The sequence below is a fragment of the Falco punctatus genome (assembly GCF_963210335.1).
Source record: "Falco punctatus genome assembly, chromosome: 3".
NCBI lineage: Eukaryota > Metazoa > Chordata > Aves > Falconiformes > Falconidae > Falco > Falco punctatus.
Window position 1 is genome coordinate 14,972,501 of NC_137582.1, and position 19,727 is coordinate 14,992,227.

The 19,727-nt window shown below is 38.0% G+C and overlaps 1 protein-coding gene across 5 annotated transcripts in view; it reads right to left on the bottom strand.

The window, feature by feature from the left end:
• Positions 1–8,786: 8,786 nt before the first annotated feature.
• EFR3A (EFR3 homolog A) overlaps positions 8,787–19,727 on the bottom strand; it is an 87,712-nt gene continuing 76,771 nt past the window's right edge. For 4 of the 5 annotated variants that reach the window (XM_080378500.1, XM_080378499.1, XM_080378498.1 and 1 more), the window contains 5 exons: positions 18,409–18,497; positions 14,824–14,872; positions 13,667–13,770; positions 12,997–13,046; positions 8,787–11,797 (listed from right to left, as the gene is read on the bottom strand). In XM_080378500.1, coding sequence (XP_080234626.1) covers positions 11,692–11,797; positions 12,997–13,046; positions 13,667–13,770; positions 14,824–14,872; positions 18,409–18,497 — 398 coding nt within the window. In that variant the 3' untranslated portion in view covers positions 8,787–11,691. The remainder of the gene's footprint in view (positions 11,798–12,996; positions 13,047–13,666; positions 13,771–14,823; positions 14,873–18,408; positions 18,498–19,727) is intronic. The other variant, XM_080378501.1, reaches the window with a different exon arrangement.

Here is a 19,727-nt window from a genome sequence, read left to right on the forward strand (position 1 = left end):
TTTAATCATGTCTTTGAGTTAACTTTATTTTACAAGCAGCAGAAGCAGTAACAGGAACTTCCCCTGCTCCTCACAGACCTCTTGCCAAATTCTTGCTGGAGTTGGTTTTTTTCTCACCATTTCTGATTTTGTTCCAACTCCTGCTCAGAGTTCACAGGGATCCCAAGACACTTCAGACCTGTCACTGCTGTAAATCCACACTCATGGACTGTCCTATCCATCTTGTTAGGCTTCCCAATGGAGAGAAGCAATCCCAGAACTGGAAAAGAGCAGACATGAAGAATCAACCCAGCCTTTCATCAAACTGGAAAATCTCATTGTAAAATACCAGCTTTTGGAAAGCGCCTATCAGTGCATGAACCCGGGGTTCGTTCTTAGTGAACTGAGTAGGCAAAGATCCAAGCAGGCACATGGGCAGAATTTCCTACTCAGGGAAGTAATCCAGGGTTGTCCTTGGAAGAAACAGGGAGAGTCAGTCTAGAGATGCAAAAAAGAAGATGGATTACTTATGGGGGCAAGGAGGATGCACAGGGAACAGCAGCCCTCCTTCTCTCTCCTACTATCCAATCATTAGCCCCTTCAGGTCCTTTCCTTGGTAAAGTCCCAAAAGATGACTCCCTGACTTCTTTTTTTCTTAATATGGAACACAGTTTGCTCTCAAGGAAGCCACAGAGGCATTAGGGTTGGGACAAGGAGATGTCAAAACCTCGTTAAGCACAGCAACCATCACAACAGATCACTCCTGCATTTGGGCTGGGGGCATCACAGCTCAAATTGAACTATATTTCAATTTTTTTAAAAAATAAATTTATTGTTTCCTCCAGCACTACACAGTCATCGCCCAGCTATCACTATGCAAGCACAAGAAGTTAGGAGTCTATTTTCTGAATTCTCCAGGACAGAAGCTACTGAATAGTGAGCTAGGTTTGAATATTCTAGAAGGAAAATGTAACTATGAAGGATTAGAAAGGATTGCAAAGTACTCTCATTGCAATCCAATTTGGCTTATAATTTATATCTTCATAGGGATCTCTCTCCCCTTTAAATATTTTCCCCCTTCTGCTGTCTTGCTCAGTAGCATTCTAAGAGCCACAGTTCATGGACTGGAACAATAATTTACAAATAGTAAAATGTTGTCTTTAAAAGTTTCTGATAGCTCTGAAAATACTTCTATCATCACAAGAGAGCTCCCAAACAGTGGAAACATGATGTGTCAAATAACATTTTTTGCTTTATAGTATGTGAGCGATTAACCTTTCTGCAAGAGAGAGGAAATGGCAGAGTGAAGAGGGAGCTGCCCCAGCTAGGAGAAATGCTGTTCTGTTTGACTGAGCGATGCCCAGAGGAATTTGAGTCTTATGGTTGCTACTGTGGCCAAGAAGGAAGAGGTTATCCTGCTGATGCACTGGACAGGTGGGGGCTCTTCTATGATCTGTCATTAACTGTGGGTATTATTGGGGTGCCTGTGGAGCAACAAGGATCAGAATACTTTTTGTTGGGCCTTATGTAGCTACGTACCAGTAGGCAGACTGCATTCGGGGGGGGTGGGGTGGGAAATCTCCACTTACACACTTGAAATACTCCATTGTCACCAAGACACATTCTGTTATTGCATCAATGATATGGAGAGGACTTACTAACTCAAAATAAGAAATGAGAATGATGGGAGGTAGGTAGAGCGGAAGAAAGAGTATGTCAAAAGACATGAGGATATAAGGGTTGCCGTGAAACTTGGCTAAGAGGTGGTTTGGAAAGTGATTTATGAAGCAAAGAGTTAACACACACCCGTGCCCCACTGTCCTTTAGAACAAAGTAGAGCTGGAGTGAAGCATGGCCCGAGCTGCAGCCAAGAGCCCTGCCGTGGCTGAGTGTCACAGCATGGCACGGGTGACAAAGAGGAAGAATTCTGGAGTAATGCAGAGAATTCAACCAAAGCAAAGAAATCCCCTCTGAGAGCATCATATTTACAATGAAAAATCTCTCCCTGTGTGGAAGTTCATAGTAGTTGGGGCCACATCAGGTCTAAGGATAGCACCGACATACAGCACACACCATTTTCCTACACTTGCACACAAGTAAGACTGCTTGAGTATGACGGACTAGATGAAGGCTAGTCAAGGCTCAGGCTCTCACACAATTTTCACATTTTCAGCCAACAATATTTAAACACTTGAAGACGCTTCTCACAGCAGATTAGGTCACAGTCACAATTGTAATTATATGTCTTCAGATGAAAAAAAAACAACCAACAAACCCAAACCCTAAAAACCTACAGTGTTGTTAAGGGTGGGAGACCAAAAGAATTAGGAAGGAGGCAGTGAAAGTAGGAACAGGTATAGGAGGAAAGTAGGAATGATTTGGGTTGGTTTTCTTCTTCTTTATGAAAAAGATTTTTCCATGATAGGAAAACTAAAAAAAAAAAAAAAGTTTAGGAAAACTAAAATTTCTCAGTTTTAATGGGCATTGAAAATAGAGATAAATTAATTGCAAGTACTCTGTGATGCAGGAAGAGTAAGTAATTTTCATTTACATCTGGTATTTATTTTAGCTGCTGCTTCTCTCATCACTGTTGTATGGAACAAATTAAGAAGCTTGGATGTCATGCAGAAAGCAGTTCAAGATCTGAAGTTGTATGCTTTGATCATAAGCCAAAATGTAAGTTTGTATTAGAGGAAATTTTTCGTGTCCTGGCGACAGCGTATCAAAGCATTACAGACTGAATGCCACCACGCCTGTGAGCTTCTAGAGCCGAGTATAGACCATAGAAAGAAAAATTTGGCTTACAAAATGTTAGCTATGTTTACTATAAACCCAAGCTTTTTTCCTAGTTGAGATAAAGGTTATTATACCATGTGACCAGGTCAGGCTAGAGAAAACTACATTCATACATTTTATGCTTGGAGACAGAAGTCAGCTGTCGGTGTCTTTACATTCACAAATTCAACTAAAGCCAGTCAGACTGTCAGCTGCCCAGCCCCTTGGCGGCAGGCTTCTATTTAGATGACTAAAGGTGAATCTGGAGACTAAAATTCAAGGTAGATTTGAAAATTTTATTTTCAAAAGCTTATCTCTCCATGGCAAATCATACGTTGACTAATTGCAACTGCTTTCACACATTAATTCTAAAACTTCTTTTTAAGGTATTGGTTGGAGCATGTGTGAGAAACTACTATGTGCTTGCGCTAAGACAGCAGCTGAGTGCATGGCTTCTGCCTTCTTCAATGAAAGCCTTACGTTTCCACACAGGCAAGAATGCCAAGAAGAGAAAGTCTTATGTCACAGTGACCCTTATGAAAGACCTTCAACAGGCACAGAAATAGGCACCGGGATTTCCAGCTCCGAGGAGAGCAGCGAGGAGGAAGGTCCGCTGTGGACTGTATTAAGAAGAGCAAAGAGAGACACACACGGTCCCACTGGAAACTCCAGAACCGCGCAGCATGAAGGCAGATAACCAACCACGGCCAGGCGCTTGAGAAAGGGCACAGAGACTTTCCCAGCCAGCCCTTGCCTACCTTACTCTTTCTTAGCACTCTACAGGCTGCCTTATGCTTGCCAGCGCACAAACGACATAATCCTAGACTAGGTATTACATGTTAGGCTGTGTAACTCCTTACCGTAGTGAAGTTGGCACTATAGACCATCTATTTAGGTCAGATATTACCTTAAATAATTATTTGACGGTATTCTGTATTATTTCATTCCATTTCTATGTAAAAACTGTTCTGATCAAAGACTGATTTTTGCTAACTGTAGTCAGTTCAGGCTGAATCTTGCTGATGATGGCTAAGTATTTCAGGTTTTTAATTAAACCAATCTGCAACTGCTCCAACTCAGTTTGCAGACGTTCTTCCTTTACTGAGCTTAGCAGGAAACACCCAGAAGAAAAGCTAAGGTAATTACATGAAAATGAGTTCCTTCTTCCCTTCCTATCCAATTTTCAGCCTGCAGTTTCTGCTGCTCAGTCAGATCATGACAGCAGAAGGCATGGTCCTTGCCCCAAAGCTGTGTACTATGCGCGGTTACCTCCAGTTTTGAGAGATTTCAAGATGTTAAAGGGAATAAATGTAAAAGTTTTGCTTCCTGGGCTCAATTAAAACTAATGTGTTCCAAAGCATGTAATGTAAAGCTGGAATAATGCTTTTTGCCTTTTACTGAGCCCAGATTTGTTTGCTCCCCCTCCCCCCATCCCACCCCAAATTCACCACTCATAAGATTTACCGGTTATCAGACAACACAGTTTAAAAGGGTATGTACATCTTTCTTCATGGTAAGGTGCTAATTTAGACTATGGTTTGATCATAAAATATTGGACAAGTAATAAAATTACTAGAACTTGGCTACTAATAACAAAGCTAAACAACAGCAATCCCAGCTTGGGTCAAAATCACTAGCAACCTTGTTACTTTGATATGAAGGATGCACTAAAAGATACAATCTTTGTAGGTCTTTCTCGTTAGATTTCAGTTGTAAAGCACACAACAGCGCAAATATACAGCTTAAACACAGGTGGTGACCTGCCCAAAATGACATATAATGTCTTATTCAATGGGATTACTGATATTTCCATATTTTCTCTGGGCACGTATCTGCAAAATCAAAACTACTAATAAGATACTTCCTCTGTAAGTGCATTAACTGTAAAAGTGAAGGTTTGAATTCTTTACCAGAAGCAATCATATAATTTTAACTTGGTTGGCCATTCATGCGTTGACCTGCCATAACTGACTTTGTGTTGTGTTTGCACCACTTGTGACATCTTCTAAAAAAGTTAGATCAGTGATTCCCACTCTTTTATTCAGTTCCTTTGTCTTATACTCTTCAGCTGCATCCTTGATGCAGTTGTGCTGTATCTCACTAGGAAACAGCAACAGCACCTCACTCTCACCAGCAGCTTCCCCAGTGCTGAACACCGAGAGAAACACGAGCCCCACAACTCCCTCACCACCACCTTTGAGTTCAGAGTTTGGGTTCAGTACTGCATTATGTCCCAGCGTAACTTCCCAGGCATCTCAGAAATGAGAACCAGAAATCAAGACAAGATAGTTTTCCTTCCCACTTGAGGTGTCTTTAGATGTTAACTACCATGACAGAATGCAACAGCTCAGGTACCACATTACCTGACACACTTGGGTTCCAAGTTGTATGATTCTGAGCCTGCAAACCTACAGTAGGATGAAAAAACTCAATGTGGCCCAACAATGTGCACTCGCAGCCCAGAAAGCCAACCGTGTCCTGGGCTGCATCAAAAGAAGCATAACAGCAGGTCGAGGGAGATGACTCTGCCCCTCTATTCTGCTCTGATGAGACACCCCCCCACCCCTGGTGTACTGCATCTAGCTCTGGGGTCCTCAGCACAGGGAAGACATGGACCTATTGGAGCGAGTCCAGAGGAGGGCCATGAAAATGATCAGAGGGCTGGAGCACCTCTCCTGTGAGGAAAGACTGGGAGAGTTGGGGTTGCTCAGCCTGGAGAAGAGAAGGCTCCAGCGAGACCTCAAAGCAGCCTTTCAAAACTTAAAGGGGCCTTATAAGAAAAACGGGGACAGACTTTCCAGTAGGGCCTGTAGCAGCAGGACAGATCAGGCATTGAAGAGGTCCCTGCTCATTGCCAGGGGGTTGGACTAAATGACCTTTAAAGGTCCTTTCCAGCACAAACCATTCTATGATTCACTAAGGCTTTTTAGAACAAAAGCCATTGCTACAAACTTTCTAGTGATTGAGCTGCTCTGAAAGGTCTGGATTTCTTCTCTATAATCTTCCACAGCCTTGAACCCTGTCACAGAAGCATTCCTTTCAGATCAATGACCGTATCCTAATGCTGGATAGGAAACACTACCCATGTTCTTCCAAATCATGAAGCAGTCGACTAAATTGTATCATTTGATCTCCTTGTGCAAACTGAATGTTGTGAGAACAGCAGGTGAAAATGCCAGTGAATGTGCTCGGATGAGCAGTTGTTTGTATTCTATAAACCAGGGGTCCTCAAACTTTTTAACCAGGGGTCCAGCGTGTGGATGCAGTGGCAGGCAGTCATCTGTGGCTGCTTGGTTTCCCCCCCCAACCCCCGGCGGGGGGGTCTGTAAATACCGGGGGGCCGGATTGAGGACCCTGGGGGGCCATATCCAGCCCGCGGGCCGTAGTTTGAGGACCCCTGCTATAAACCTCTGGCTGGTGGTAACTCCCCCTTCAATATTTTTCCTACATTAGAACTGCAAAGGATTTGGGCAGTGCAGGAAAAAAAATAAAAAGCAGCACACACACCAGAAAAACCAACCCCAAGATAAAAAAACAAACCAAAAAGGTATTTAGCCACATGAATCTCACGGCCTACAGCGGCTACACCATTAGCACTAGTGAAAAAACCCCAAACCAAACAAAAGGGTTTTCTTTAAGGCAAGGCAGACAGGACAGTTAGGTGATGTGAGAAATTCTATCTGCAGACAAGATTTTAATTAACACCCACCCCACCCCCATTATGCTGTACAGAAAGAAGGCACTCCAGTACTTAAGCAAAATACTACAATTCTGCAAAATGCCCATCTTTGTCCAGTGCTGACAATGAGATCTGCATCGCACTGGTATGTTTACTTGTTTCAGAATTGGAATTTTATCAGCCTTTTATCATAGTGATGAAAAACTATTTTATATTTCACAGCATTTATAAATAAAAATGATAATCAAAGGGCAGCTAGATAATTAGCTGAAATTAATTGGCCAGAAAAACTGGCCCTTAAACAAGTGAATTAAGTGCACTGCTGCTTAACAACAATACAAGCTTCTTTGTCTGATTGACAGCAGCAGTGCTGCTGCTCTGAAGCCTACACTTAAAGTACACAGTTAAGAGAACAAACCCAGCCCTTTCGCTAATTATTAGAAACTAGTATTACATTCACGGTTATGCAAGTAACGCATGCATATATTCACTCAGAGATGCTGAGCTTTCTGACTGCAGAGATAGAGATGGATCATTTGAATTGCTCAAGTGACAGAAAAATTACAATATAAATATGCTGTCATTCAGGCAATGTTGTCATTACTTCCTTCGGGCTTTTTTCCAGTATCTCTCTTATTTCAGGAAGAATTTAACAGCAAAGTTGTTCTGTAATTAGTACCACATGAATTGTGTTCATAAAGAGAAGTCTTAAATAATCTAGCTATGATTAGCTAGATTCATTCATCCTCTGAAATCAGTGCTGAAAGAATAAAAAAAATGGTGAGCAGATCAAGATGACAAATTTTGCACAGCTTTTTTTTTTTTCCTCCTCTTTTTCCTCTCATTAACTTCACACTGTATTTTTCAAAGATTTGCAGCATAGCTGGCCAAAACCTAGTTAGTTTCCTCAAAGTGAACAACTAATTTATTAATTACTAATCTAAAAAGATTTCCTACTTCATTACATACTAATTTAATTTACTTTCAACTTTTTAAGCACTTATTCTTTGACTGTAAGGTGGTAAAAGTATTAAAGATTTGGGAACATGATTTCATAAACAACTTGACATAATTCAAAATGACACGAACTCTGAAAACCAGCACTATTCAGGTGTAGTGGTCATCTTGATCACAGTATCATTAAAATGTCACTGCTTACATGAGTAAAGTCGTTCAAATAAAGACAACATTGTGAAGAAGCAAAGACTTTCAGACAGAAACTCTCCCAGTAACCAGAAAGTAGCTTTTAACAGATCACTTTGCTGCAGTGGCTGCCACTTCTGTCCCTCCTTGCCTGGTCTCATGTGGTAGGGTGCCAGAATCACTTATTCACCTTTACACCTTCTCTTTAGCTATGATTTAAAATAACCTCGCCAGCGTGGCTACTCTTTTTCTCCCCGCATTGTTCTGAGGTATCCATCATCAAAATCTTGCTCAGACCAACGTGAGCAACAAAAAAAGGTTGCTGTTAAGAGCGACCTCAAGTGATCAGGTTCCGAGATCCATGATAAGTCACAGATCACAGAAAGAAGATGCTTACCCTCTAATATTTCCTAAATATACAGAAAGTTTTAATTAATGCCTGCAAAAATTAAGAACAGTGGAGCAAGGAAAAAAAAGACAATATAATCCTCTATATAGTAGAATGTATCACATGTGAGCGAAAAAGGTCCCAGCTTCCTCAAAACAGAAAAAAACCCCTGTTCTTCCCTCAGGGTGCATACTATTAAAACCATTTAAATGTCCAGAGACGCTGCAGAGTCTCCTTCTGTGGAGTCTCCTTCTCTGGAGACATTCAAAACCTGCCTGTACACAACTCTGCAGCCTGCTCTAGGTGAACCTGCTCCAGCAGCAGGTTGGGCTAGACGATCTCCAGAGGGCCCTTCCAATGCTGACCAGTCTGTGAAATAAATGCATGTTATCAAAAAAAAAAAAAAAAGTAACAAACAACAGAACACTCAGCCCCACTAGATGGCATCACTGGAAAAAGCTGCCTGTGGGTGAGCTGTGTATCGATCTTCGCACACACGGACTTTATTCATTGATACTACAAACTCAGTATGTCTGCTGACCAGGAGGCAGGCCTGAAAAGCACAGCTTATATGTCTTCTTGAAGCTTACTTGCTATGAGGAAGTGATTTTTGTATTGTTGCATTCTCAAATTTTGGTGCTTTTAGTAATAGTAATGGTTTAATCATAAATAAAAGTAGTAGTTTAATAACGCTGCGATGCAATGACATTTGGGGGGGGGGGCGGGGGAAAGGTGTGTAAAATTAGGTCTATATTACATGCAAAAAAATGTCACTGACACTTTAATTGTAAGCAATAAAAATTAACCGACACCTCAGAAATATTAATTTTAAATTTTAATTTATTTTATTGCTTAAATATAGATTGCACAGTGTGTTCTTACATTTATTGAAAATGGTTCATTACGTACAGTACAGAATATATGACCATCAGAACAACAGACAGATTAGCCCTACTCTGATTTTGGACAACAGGCTATTTCTATCTTTTGAAATTAACAAGGATTTAATTTACTTTAATGTGACCCACTATCAAAAGCTATAATTTTTCGAATGACATAATGGGAAAGAGAACCCAAAGCAAAAGCTGGAATACATTTAAAGGGCTGGATACTGATTTATAAACATTGTGACAGCACTCAGTGTGTTGCAGATAACACAGGACCAGTATGCAGATGGAGCTTTTAAGTTCTGCAACTTGTCTCAAGAATATGTAAGTGAAACAAAGCAACTTTATACTGTACAATGGCATTCTTAATCCATTTGGTTTCTTTCTTTAGCTACATATAACAATAGCTACCAAAACAGTACATTTTACAGTCACTCCTATCTCCCAGCTCTCTAGAAAGGCCAGAGTGAAGCAATTATCAACTTACAGACTCCCTGAACTTCCAGAAAGGAAGAAATTAAATATCATGTGAACACAGTGTGTTACAAGCTCTTCATTCCCTGCACAATACCTGCACAACACCTGCATTTCCCAAACAAACTTCGTTTGAACATTGAAAACATGGAAACCTACTATTAGCATAAATGAAAAAATACTTCATAAACAGAAAACGAAATGCTGAATCTAGTCATTTTCACATGCAGCATTCATGCAACAGAATTTAATCACAGAAACAATCCTGTATTTACAGCACAGTCTCCATACTGCAAGAGTGTAAACAGAAGTACATTCTTTCTTAGACTCCTCATTTTCTTTTTGTACAAAAGTGCAGTGTTATTCTTAAAAAATGACAGTGGATAAGTGTTTTACATTGTATCCCTAGGTTAAATTTACGATTTAAAAAATTACACTCTTTATATAGGCCAAAAAACTATTATGTCTTACCTTAAAAAAAAAAAAAGAAAAAGTGAAAACTAAAAGCTAGAGTCCTATTTATGTGTAGACTGTGGTCTGATCAGGCTGATAACGCTGCAGCAGTAAAAATCACAACGGAATGCTGTAGATAAGGGCCTGTTTCGTCATCCACTAACAGCTGTGATTGCACTGTTAAACTGAAAAGAAGGTCTCAATTACCTTTTGAGTTTTGTGAATGCTTTCTGAAAGTCTCAGCATGTTCTCTCATAGGTTTAAGTAGCTGATATTATGTCACATCAGGCTTTTAAAAGTAGTCCAGTGGAATACTGTACTACAGTTCAAAAAACTTAAAATCCTTTTTACAGTGGGCTTGCAAATGCTCAAAACAGCTAATTAGCTGGTCTGATAACCAGATTCACATCTTAGAATTACGCAGTCATAGATTATTTTAGGCTGGAACTTCTGAAGGTCATCAAAACCAAGCTCCTGCTCAAAGCAGGGCTAACAGATTGTTAGATCACTTTATTCATGGCCTGATTGCTGTTGATCGAAACTGCTGGCTAACTTAAACGTTCTACATTTATTACACATATTTGAGAACATTCATTCATGTTTGTATTGCTTCAGTCAGATTCAGAGAGATTAAGGGACTTCAAATGTACTATTCATGGCATCAACAAAAGCTGGTTTTTTGTCTGCAGAATTTAATGAGTCATAAAGCTAGTTTTGACAACTCTTATCGAGATGTCAGTGATTTGCCATACCAGTTTTACTTCACTTATATTTGAATAGTATACTCAGATACATAAACCTATGAAAGTTACCATATTTTCCTTATTTCTAGAAAGGTTTGAGAAATGAAACAAAAACACACACAGAGATACAACTCTAAAAATGCTTTTGCTTGACAAGATACGTAATGAGTTCTGGTCTTTAAATGGTTTCATCCAGTTTTCTTTCAATTTCTAAAATATCATTAAAAAGCTGTAATAAACTACAGAGAAATACCTCATAGAATATATTTGTAATTTCTGTATTTATGATTTAAAATGCCCTCAGTTTATTTTCTGCTATACTAAATATATCTCTCGTGTATTTATACTAAAGCAGACAGTAAAATACTACTGCATTTTCAAAAGTACAGTTGTAAACCATACACCTTAAGACATGAAAAATATTGCACAATTCAGTGCTTCGAGAGGAGATTTCTCCTCTTAGGCAAAGCAGTTAACTTTTAGCAAGAAACACATGACATACACTGGGTGTATATACCTAAAAAGCATGTTATGTGATGCATCAAAAAAATACTTAAGTGTCCATTAATTCATTTACTGTACTTGAACACATGTAAGGTATTGTTTTTTTCCATATAGTCCAAAATAAACAAGTTGACTAGCTATGGCAGCATGAACAAAAGGGAGCTAAGGTAGTGCTCCACTGGTTCCATTTAATGAGATGAAGCAAGCCAAAAGCATTCTATTTGGATATACAGTTGAGATGGAGAGGAGGAAGAAAACACCAACCAAACAAAACCCGAAACAAACCAAACCAAACCCAATTCAGCTTCAACACGTTCTTTAGTTACAATGCCTCAAATAAAGGAATTTACAGAAATACAATATCCTAGAGTAACTGAAATATTCACCTATATGGCAAGACAAGTTTTAAATCTGACTTTTAGATGTACTCAAATATGAAAATGAATAAACATGATCTATGAAAAAAACCTAACTACAAATCTGTATTACAGAAGAAAAAAACTCAAGACCATCTCATGAGTTTGGCTAGAGTAACTTGTATTTGGCTCATGTCCATCATTATTTTAAAGTTAGCTTAGATGAAATAAACAATAAAATTTGAAAACTCATCTTGTTCTTTCTATTGTACTCTACTCTAAATAATGTCCAGCAGACTTCAGAAGACACTTAATACACACAAAGATCTGGAAACTTCATCTCATAGACTGGAACAGATTGGTAATGAGCATGTCCAGCAGTAATGGTCATCGTTCCTGAGGGGCTAGGTGGAGGACTGTGTGAGAAGAACAATCAATATATATAATTTATAGACTGCTTTCTTTTTTGTAATGTTATACACTAATAGCTGATAAACAAGAGTAAACTACCAACCCCCAATCATATTTTATCCTATTCCTGAAATTCTAATGAAATTATCATGCCTTGGGTTTTATTTTTTGTACTTTGATCTAAACCATCAACTTCGCTGATGTTACAGAACTATGAAAATGTATTTTATTACTAACAAATACTATTTATGCTGCACAAAGGATGTTCACAGCTGTCTATAATAACGTCATGCACTATTTTGGGTGTTCAATAGCTACATACTTTCTCAAACAGATACAGCAATGGTAAAACAACAGCATTCTTCAGTACTACCAGTATACATAGAAATACTGTAAGTATACTATGACATGTTTTCTGGATATTCTCCACTACCAAAAAGATTCAAAACACCCCCATGAAAATCAAAGTGACTTTTAGATGAAGACTACTTTTTTTTCAGTGCGCTGGTTTTAGCTGGGGTAGCGTTCATTTTCTCCATAGTAGCTGGTATGTGGCTGTGCTTTGGATTTGTGATCAGAACAGTGTGGATAACACAGGGATGTTTTTGTTATTGCTGGGCAGCGCTTACACAGAGGCAAGGGCTTTTCTGCTCCTCACCCCACCCCACCAGCAAATAGGCTGGGAGGGGACACAGCCGGGACAGCTGACCCCAACTGACCAAAGGGATATTCCATACCATACGACATCACGCTCAGCAATAATAGCTTTAAGCGAAGAAGTAGGAAGCAGGGGACATCTGGAGTTACAGCATTTGTCTTGCAAAGTAACCGTTATGTGTGATGGAGCCCTGCTTCCTGGCAGTGGCTGAACATCTGCCTGACGATGGGGAGTAGTGAAGGAATTCCTTGTTTTCTTGTGCGTGCTGCTTTTTCTGTACCTATTAAACTGTTTTTATCTCAACCCATGAGTTTTCTCACTTTTACCCTTTCAATTCTCTTCCCCATCCCACTGAAGGGGAGTGAGTCAGTGGCTGTGTGGGGATGAATTGCCTACCAGGGTTAAACAACAACATTCATCTAAAACAATTCTTTCCTGCCTATTACATGTTTTTAAGAGCACTATGACACGACCCATCTGAAAGCAGTCACAATTACTTTATAACTAATTTTTCATTTATTATATTCTTCTTGCATAAAGCCTTACCGAATGGTGAGTTCCAGTATCTGTGCAAGTCTATCATGAAGCAAGTTTGCCTAGGGGAAAAATAAAATAAAATATCAAATTATTAACTACTATATATTGAACCGCTAAAAGGAATGAGCAAGGCCACACTCAGTGAGCATGTTCCACAACACCACATGGCAAATCTAGGCAGCATTTCTTGTCTTTTTACACTGCTGCAAGGATTCTGAACCCTGAAGAGGCATGTGAGTTTGAGTGAGCCTGTCTTGCAGTGCAAGGAATTACACAGCAAATGCTGCTGTTGCAGATAGGTGCTTAACAAACCTAAAATACATTTAAATTATTCAAAGTATATAAAGAGCTAAATACTGCTCCAGTTATTCCAGAAAGAAAAAAGAATGGACTGTGAATCTAGATTTCAAAGACAGCAAGGAAAACATTAAGATGAAGAGTGTACAAGACTTCCATTCCTTTTCAAATGGTCTAGGAATAACCAAAAGCACACTTTAAATAACTGGAGTCTCCAAACACTGATATAATAGTGGACACAACAATTGAGGACAAAGATCTGAACTTCTTCAGAAGTAACAGCAGCAGCGACATGATAATATAAATCACCTTTAGCCAGCACATCCCCTTTAATGCTTATACAAGTATCTTCAATGCTGTATAACATTTTTCAGAAACTCACTTTGGTTTCACATTGTGCTGCGATTTCTTCAAATGGTGCTTTTTGGAACTTTTCAATCACAAGACGCCTTTTCTCTTTTTCTTGTTCTTCAAGTCCATTGTTATCTTAAAGTTAAAAAAAAAAAAAGACAAAAGTAATCTTTGCCTATCAAGTACAAGTGATATAAACCTTCAAATGTGCACTGAAGAAGCATACACAGTATTTGAAGTGATGCAACCATATGCAAGCAAGCTGTCATCTGTCATTGCTTCTACAGAAAAATGCAGATACAATTCCAGGGAGCTGGTGTGAGGACCCCTTTCTTGCTATGTGCTTTAATTACAAGTACATTCAGGTTTCCTTTTGCTTTATCATCTGGACTCAAGACTGCACTTCTCAGTCACTGCAAACAAGTTCAACAGAAAAGAACGGAGTATCCTCCCTCCCAGTATCATGAAGATAGGTGGGCAGAATTTTCTATTAGAATTTGGGAAAAGTGAGTTCAACCTCCATAGGCTGCGTGAAGCTACAACCAGCTGGAACTTTCCAGCATGTAATGAATTTAAGGAAAACTGTCAAATTTATTTACTGAAAATGTCAGTGCCTATTGTTTAAAACATTAAAGTCTATTCCATATTTTGGACAAGATTTTGGTGGACTGAACAGCATTTATTAGTAATTAGTGATATGAAAGAAGGAACAATGATAATTCTCAGTTCTGGTAACTAGGTCACTTGTCATAAAAATATTCTTTTTAAAAAAGTAAGTGTTTTTGAAGTCCACAATGTGTACCTTACAATCTGTTTTCTGAATGCACTGAAAACCTGAAAGTCTTGGTATGCAAAAAATACCTAAGTTGTTTTATAAATAATTACTCAATGGAACTTGAAAATCTCACATTATTTATAGCTTGGACTATAAGGGCAAATTTAATAGATGACAGCCATTTCCAGATGCTTGTCATTCAGTCACACTAGTTTCAGAAACTGAATTCACTAAAATTATCAAGATATCATTTCAGAAATTTAGAAATACATAGCTGAAGTTTTAAATAAATTTACTAACTGAATAAACCCAAACGTAGTATTTTAATTGTTATTCTGACCATATCTTTTTCTCTAGCAATTTCACAGTAAGCTAGAACTATGCTGCATAAAAACAACTGTAATAAATCTTACCAATTGCTTTCTTCAAAGCTTCAAAGGTGATTTCTTCAGTATTATCAACCTAAACACAATGAAACAAAGCCCCTTAAAACCTCACATGTAACACATAAGCTTCTAAAAAATAAGGAATGTGATAAATACAGAAGGCCAAAACAGCCACAGCATTTTCTGCCTTACAAGTTTCTAATAGCTTTATCTGGAGGTTCTATGACAGCTGACAGATCACTAATTCATGTTTTTAAGCCACTGCAATTAGTGAGGAAATTGTTATCAAACAAGATCAAGAAAAACTTTCCAAGTTCTAGCCAAGACAGTCTATGGCAACAATACTTTGGAAAAGGACTTAATTTTGGCAGAACAGTCCTTTGGGTCAGGAATATGCTGCGGTGTTTCTATAGTTAAGCGTCAGTACTGGTTCTTGGACAGCTCTTGTGAATAAGAGCAACTGCTTCCCGAGACTCGCTGAGCTACCAGCAATGTGGTACTAAAAGAAGAGATGGTAGCAAAGGGTAGAGTGGAAAATTATTACTGCTTTAGGCTAACTTCGTACCAGTACGGGCTCCCAATAATTTGGTGCTTATGCCATAAACGTTGGAGCTAAAAGGCTCTTCTTAACAAGCTCTATTTGATGCACTGAGAAAATCTGTTCATTTAGCAATATGAATATCCATTTGTTGCTGCAGATGTACTTCATTAGGAATTGCTTGGGGCTGCAAAATTACCAAAGATGCATGAACATTTTCTCTGAAGAGCTCCAGCTCATGGATCTTTTGAGTTTCAATTCTTTGTAGACCTAGAGTTTCTGTATCATTAAGTATATTTACAGTGAAACCACTGTGATAGTAGTAGGGGGAGAACGCTTAGGTGGCAGAACAGTGTTCACCTGAATATACCATGGTTTCTTGCCTTGGACTGCCTTACTTTAATCCTTCAAAACTAACTACATGTAAACTGCCAGCACTTTTATTTTTCCTTATAAACACTAATTGTTTAGAATGGTCAAATATGATTTAAGATAAAAGATCTGTAAGGTAGCAAAAAGTTATTTTACCCTATTCAGAAGACTCTAAACTCCTTCAATTTTTTAATTCATTGATTTGACCTATAGTAAATGAAAAAGCCAGAAGTAACTGTTTCCTTTTTACATCGGTGATGTTCCAGGAGATGGAGCTGTAAATGATACTTTTCTAACAGATTTTACCACATTAGCATTGTATTCTCTACCTCTGAATATATGAAAGGTTAACAAAGAAACAGCAAAACACCCTTTATGCCAAATATTTGTGGATGTGGCTAGAGATAGAGTATTCAGGTTTTGAAATAATCACCTTTTACACGATTCATATTTGGTAAATATTACTTGTTTATGGCAGCCTTTCAGATTTCTAATTAACAACCATAGTACTTGCCGATATTAGCCAGCATTTTACTTCGTTATTAATATCAGAAGACCTAGCTACTTTTACAAGTGTTTTCATCTTATAAATGGTGGTAACTATGGAATAAACCATCTTCCTGAACAGGATTCACTAGCAGACTTGCCACAACAAAAAAACGTTTGATTGCATGTACAAAAGAATTTCATTTGTATTGTATACAGTAACAGATATTTTATGAATAAACAGTCTTCTACGTCAGACAGTGTACCAATGATACCATACATCATTAATCCTAAAACTTCCATTAAGTGGTTTATCCTTGCAATCATAAAGCCTCATGGTCCTTTGGATAATGTTATACTTACTAATCTACATAGGAATAAAACAAGATATAATATACTTGAAGTTTTTTCTTTTTTCCTCCTCTTGGGTTACATCCAGTGTATCACCTTATGTGGCAGGTGGCCAAAAATGCACATTACGAAGGAACAAGATTAGCCAAAATTACAGAGCACCATTATTGAAGTGGTTGAGTCACCATCCCTGGAGGTATTTAAAAGACATATAGATGTGGCACTTAGGGACATGGTTTAGTGGTGGACTGGGCAGTGCTGGGTTAACAGTTGGATTCAGTGATCTTAAGGGCAATGAGAAGATCATTCTTGACTATCTACCAGTTTTTCAGTTGTTCATGATATAGGTATCAAAGGGCAGTTAGTTAATTGGAAAGTACTGGTTTTCCCTTTGCATTGTAAACAAACATTGCAAAGCAACTAAAGGAGGAATGCTTCATTTCATGCATTTCTGATCAATAAAATTCTTGTTTATAAGAAAGATAAACAGTAATTCATTATCCAAGGCATTGTACCACATTAAACTGAGAACTCATGCAAAGATTTTGATTTATCTACAACTGCTGCATCATCTTCAAAAAATGTCCATAGATCAATGCTTAACACATCAGCATAATCACCTAAATCCGAAGTGGAAACTTCTATAATTTAACTCTACTTTCATGAGAGATGTTCAATATCATACATATAACACATTATTTTAATATGTAATACATAATACAATAACATACAGTAAAAGATTTTTAAAAAGGATACTAATTGCAAACACCCCCATTCCTATTTGGAGCCTTTACTTCCTTCAGAAAGCTAAAAATTGTGATAATCTGGTTTTTTTTTCAAACAGCTCTTCTTCTTTCTTCTTAACTTGTGTCTGGTTTATCTCTATGCTTGCTAAAGCATGACAGCAAATGAACACAAAATACCATCTGAGGTATCATCAGCACAAAGCAGAAAGAAAAAATAACAGTGATGCAAAACCTAAATCACTTCTGTCCATAAGTTCTAAAATGAAACTTGCTCCTTTGCAATAGCTTAATATTGCATTTTTAACTAACATTCACCTTGACTCTATCCACACATTGTTTCATATCCCTAGCTGGTTTGTGCTTGAAGATGGCAAAGGTAGGTTTCTTTTGCAGGTCCAAATGCCTCAATTTCAACAGCTAATCTCCATCGCAGCCAGGAGAAATCTGCTTAATAAGAATCAGCAGAATCTTGAAAAAGATTCAGCAGAAATAGAAATTTATTTTAAGACATACTTCAAATGAAGTGTCATAAGATGTGGGATCATTTAACTTATAATGCAGTCTTCCTAAGGGGTAATCAGCATCAGCTCCTGTACACTACATATGAACTTTTTATTGCTACCTTATTCTTCCTGTGACTATGAAGCACTGTGTGCTAAACTGTTTTGGTCTATGTATGTAGCCTGCCCAGCCTTTACCTGCCACCCTCAAAGACAGCAGGTGTCCCACTATTCTTCTATCTGTCAGCCCCATGCTGATGAAAAAGATGCTCAAGATACTTCAGATGATGCAGATATACAGATGCAGGACTCCATTTGATCCCTCAAAATCCAAAGAAAATATTTCAGGATATTTACTCACAAAATATTAGTTGTTCAGCATAGATATGTATTACTACCATATTCTGCAGCACTGTATGTGAAAACTATAACAACAAAATGTTTTTTACAGCAAGATCACATTTCTACAAACACAGGAGTAAAAAAAAAAAAAAAATCAAAATAACAAAACAATTTATATTGCTAAAACAATTAGATACAAGACTTTCTGGGAAAACTTCATTTGCATCCCCCCCCTCCCCTGAATATACTGCTTTAAAATATTCCACCATTTTCATACCTTATCCTCTGTGTTATTGCCAGGCAGAATATCCACCTGAATAGATACTGTGTCCACAATGCTCTTCCTCCTAGAGAGTCTGTCCTCATCTAGAAGAAAAACAACTTATCTCGCTTTTTGTATAACAGTTGAAACACGATCAATCAAATTTCTACGCATCAGATGTTGATTTGTTTCTATATGCCTATCTAACCAAAGATCATGTATTTTATCATTTGGACTGTTGTGAAAAATTACCAGTTACTGATCTGAGTTACTAAATATGAAGGAAAAAAACCTTTTTGTTGTCCCTTCCCCCTCTGATCCCAGACCTTGCCAACTTTCCCTTAGAACACCAGATATTTTTTTTAAAAAAATATGAGATCTTATCAAATGCCTAATAAATAACATAGCACATGATGATATATTGCTGCAGAGTAATTTACAAATATTTTTTTCATTGTGAAAATGAAATATTAAGATCTTAACCTGAAGGTATTCTGAAACAGAAAAGGGCTTCTTGGAAGCTGCCTCATTGACAGAAGAAATGAAGATTTCTGAATGAAATGAACAGCACTCCTTCCTTGTTCTTGTTACTATAAGCACCATATTCAGTCAGAAGTCTAAAAATCTACTTGGAAGAAAAATTTCCATTTCTAACTTCCTAAAAACATTTTAGCAAGTCCAGCTGGCCTAAAATGTTGTCAGAGTAAGACCAACTGTGCTAATACTAAAAGGAGCACAACAATTTCATTAATGCATAAGCAGATCATCATCAAATGATCCATCAGTTGATGGATTTTCCTTTTGTGATTGCATTCCTGAGACAAATACACCAATAAAATTTTCTCATTTCTGACATTTAATCCATTAACAAAATATTAAAAAAAAAAAAATCAGTAAAAATACATTTACAGACATGTCATGAGGATCCTCTGACAAATGGAGACTTGAGTGGCCTGACTTTTGTGTATCTCATTTACAAAACCATGAATTGTGATGGCACATTTCATATATTAGCTGAGATCAAGACTTTTAGACCTGGCCATTATTTTTTGATGACTTGAACTGCACAGTTAGAAGCACCTACAGGCACCTGATACTAAGATAAGGGGAGCAACTGTAAACCCCCCCCACTGCAAGGTAATTTATGCTGGTTCTTCTGCAGCCTTTGTTTAAACTGCTTCTAGCGAAGCCCTTTTGCAGTGCAAATATTGAGTATGAACAAAGCGGATTCATTCCAGCAGAGCTGAACATACTCAGCTTTTGAAAATCAAGAAATAACTTTCACAAGTCACATAAACAAAATGCCATTTTAAGATTAAGAGGCAGTGACAGAA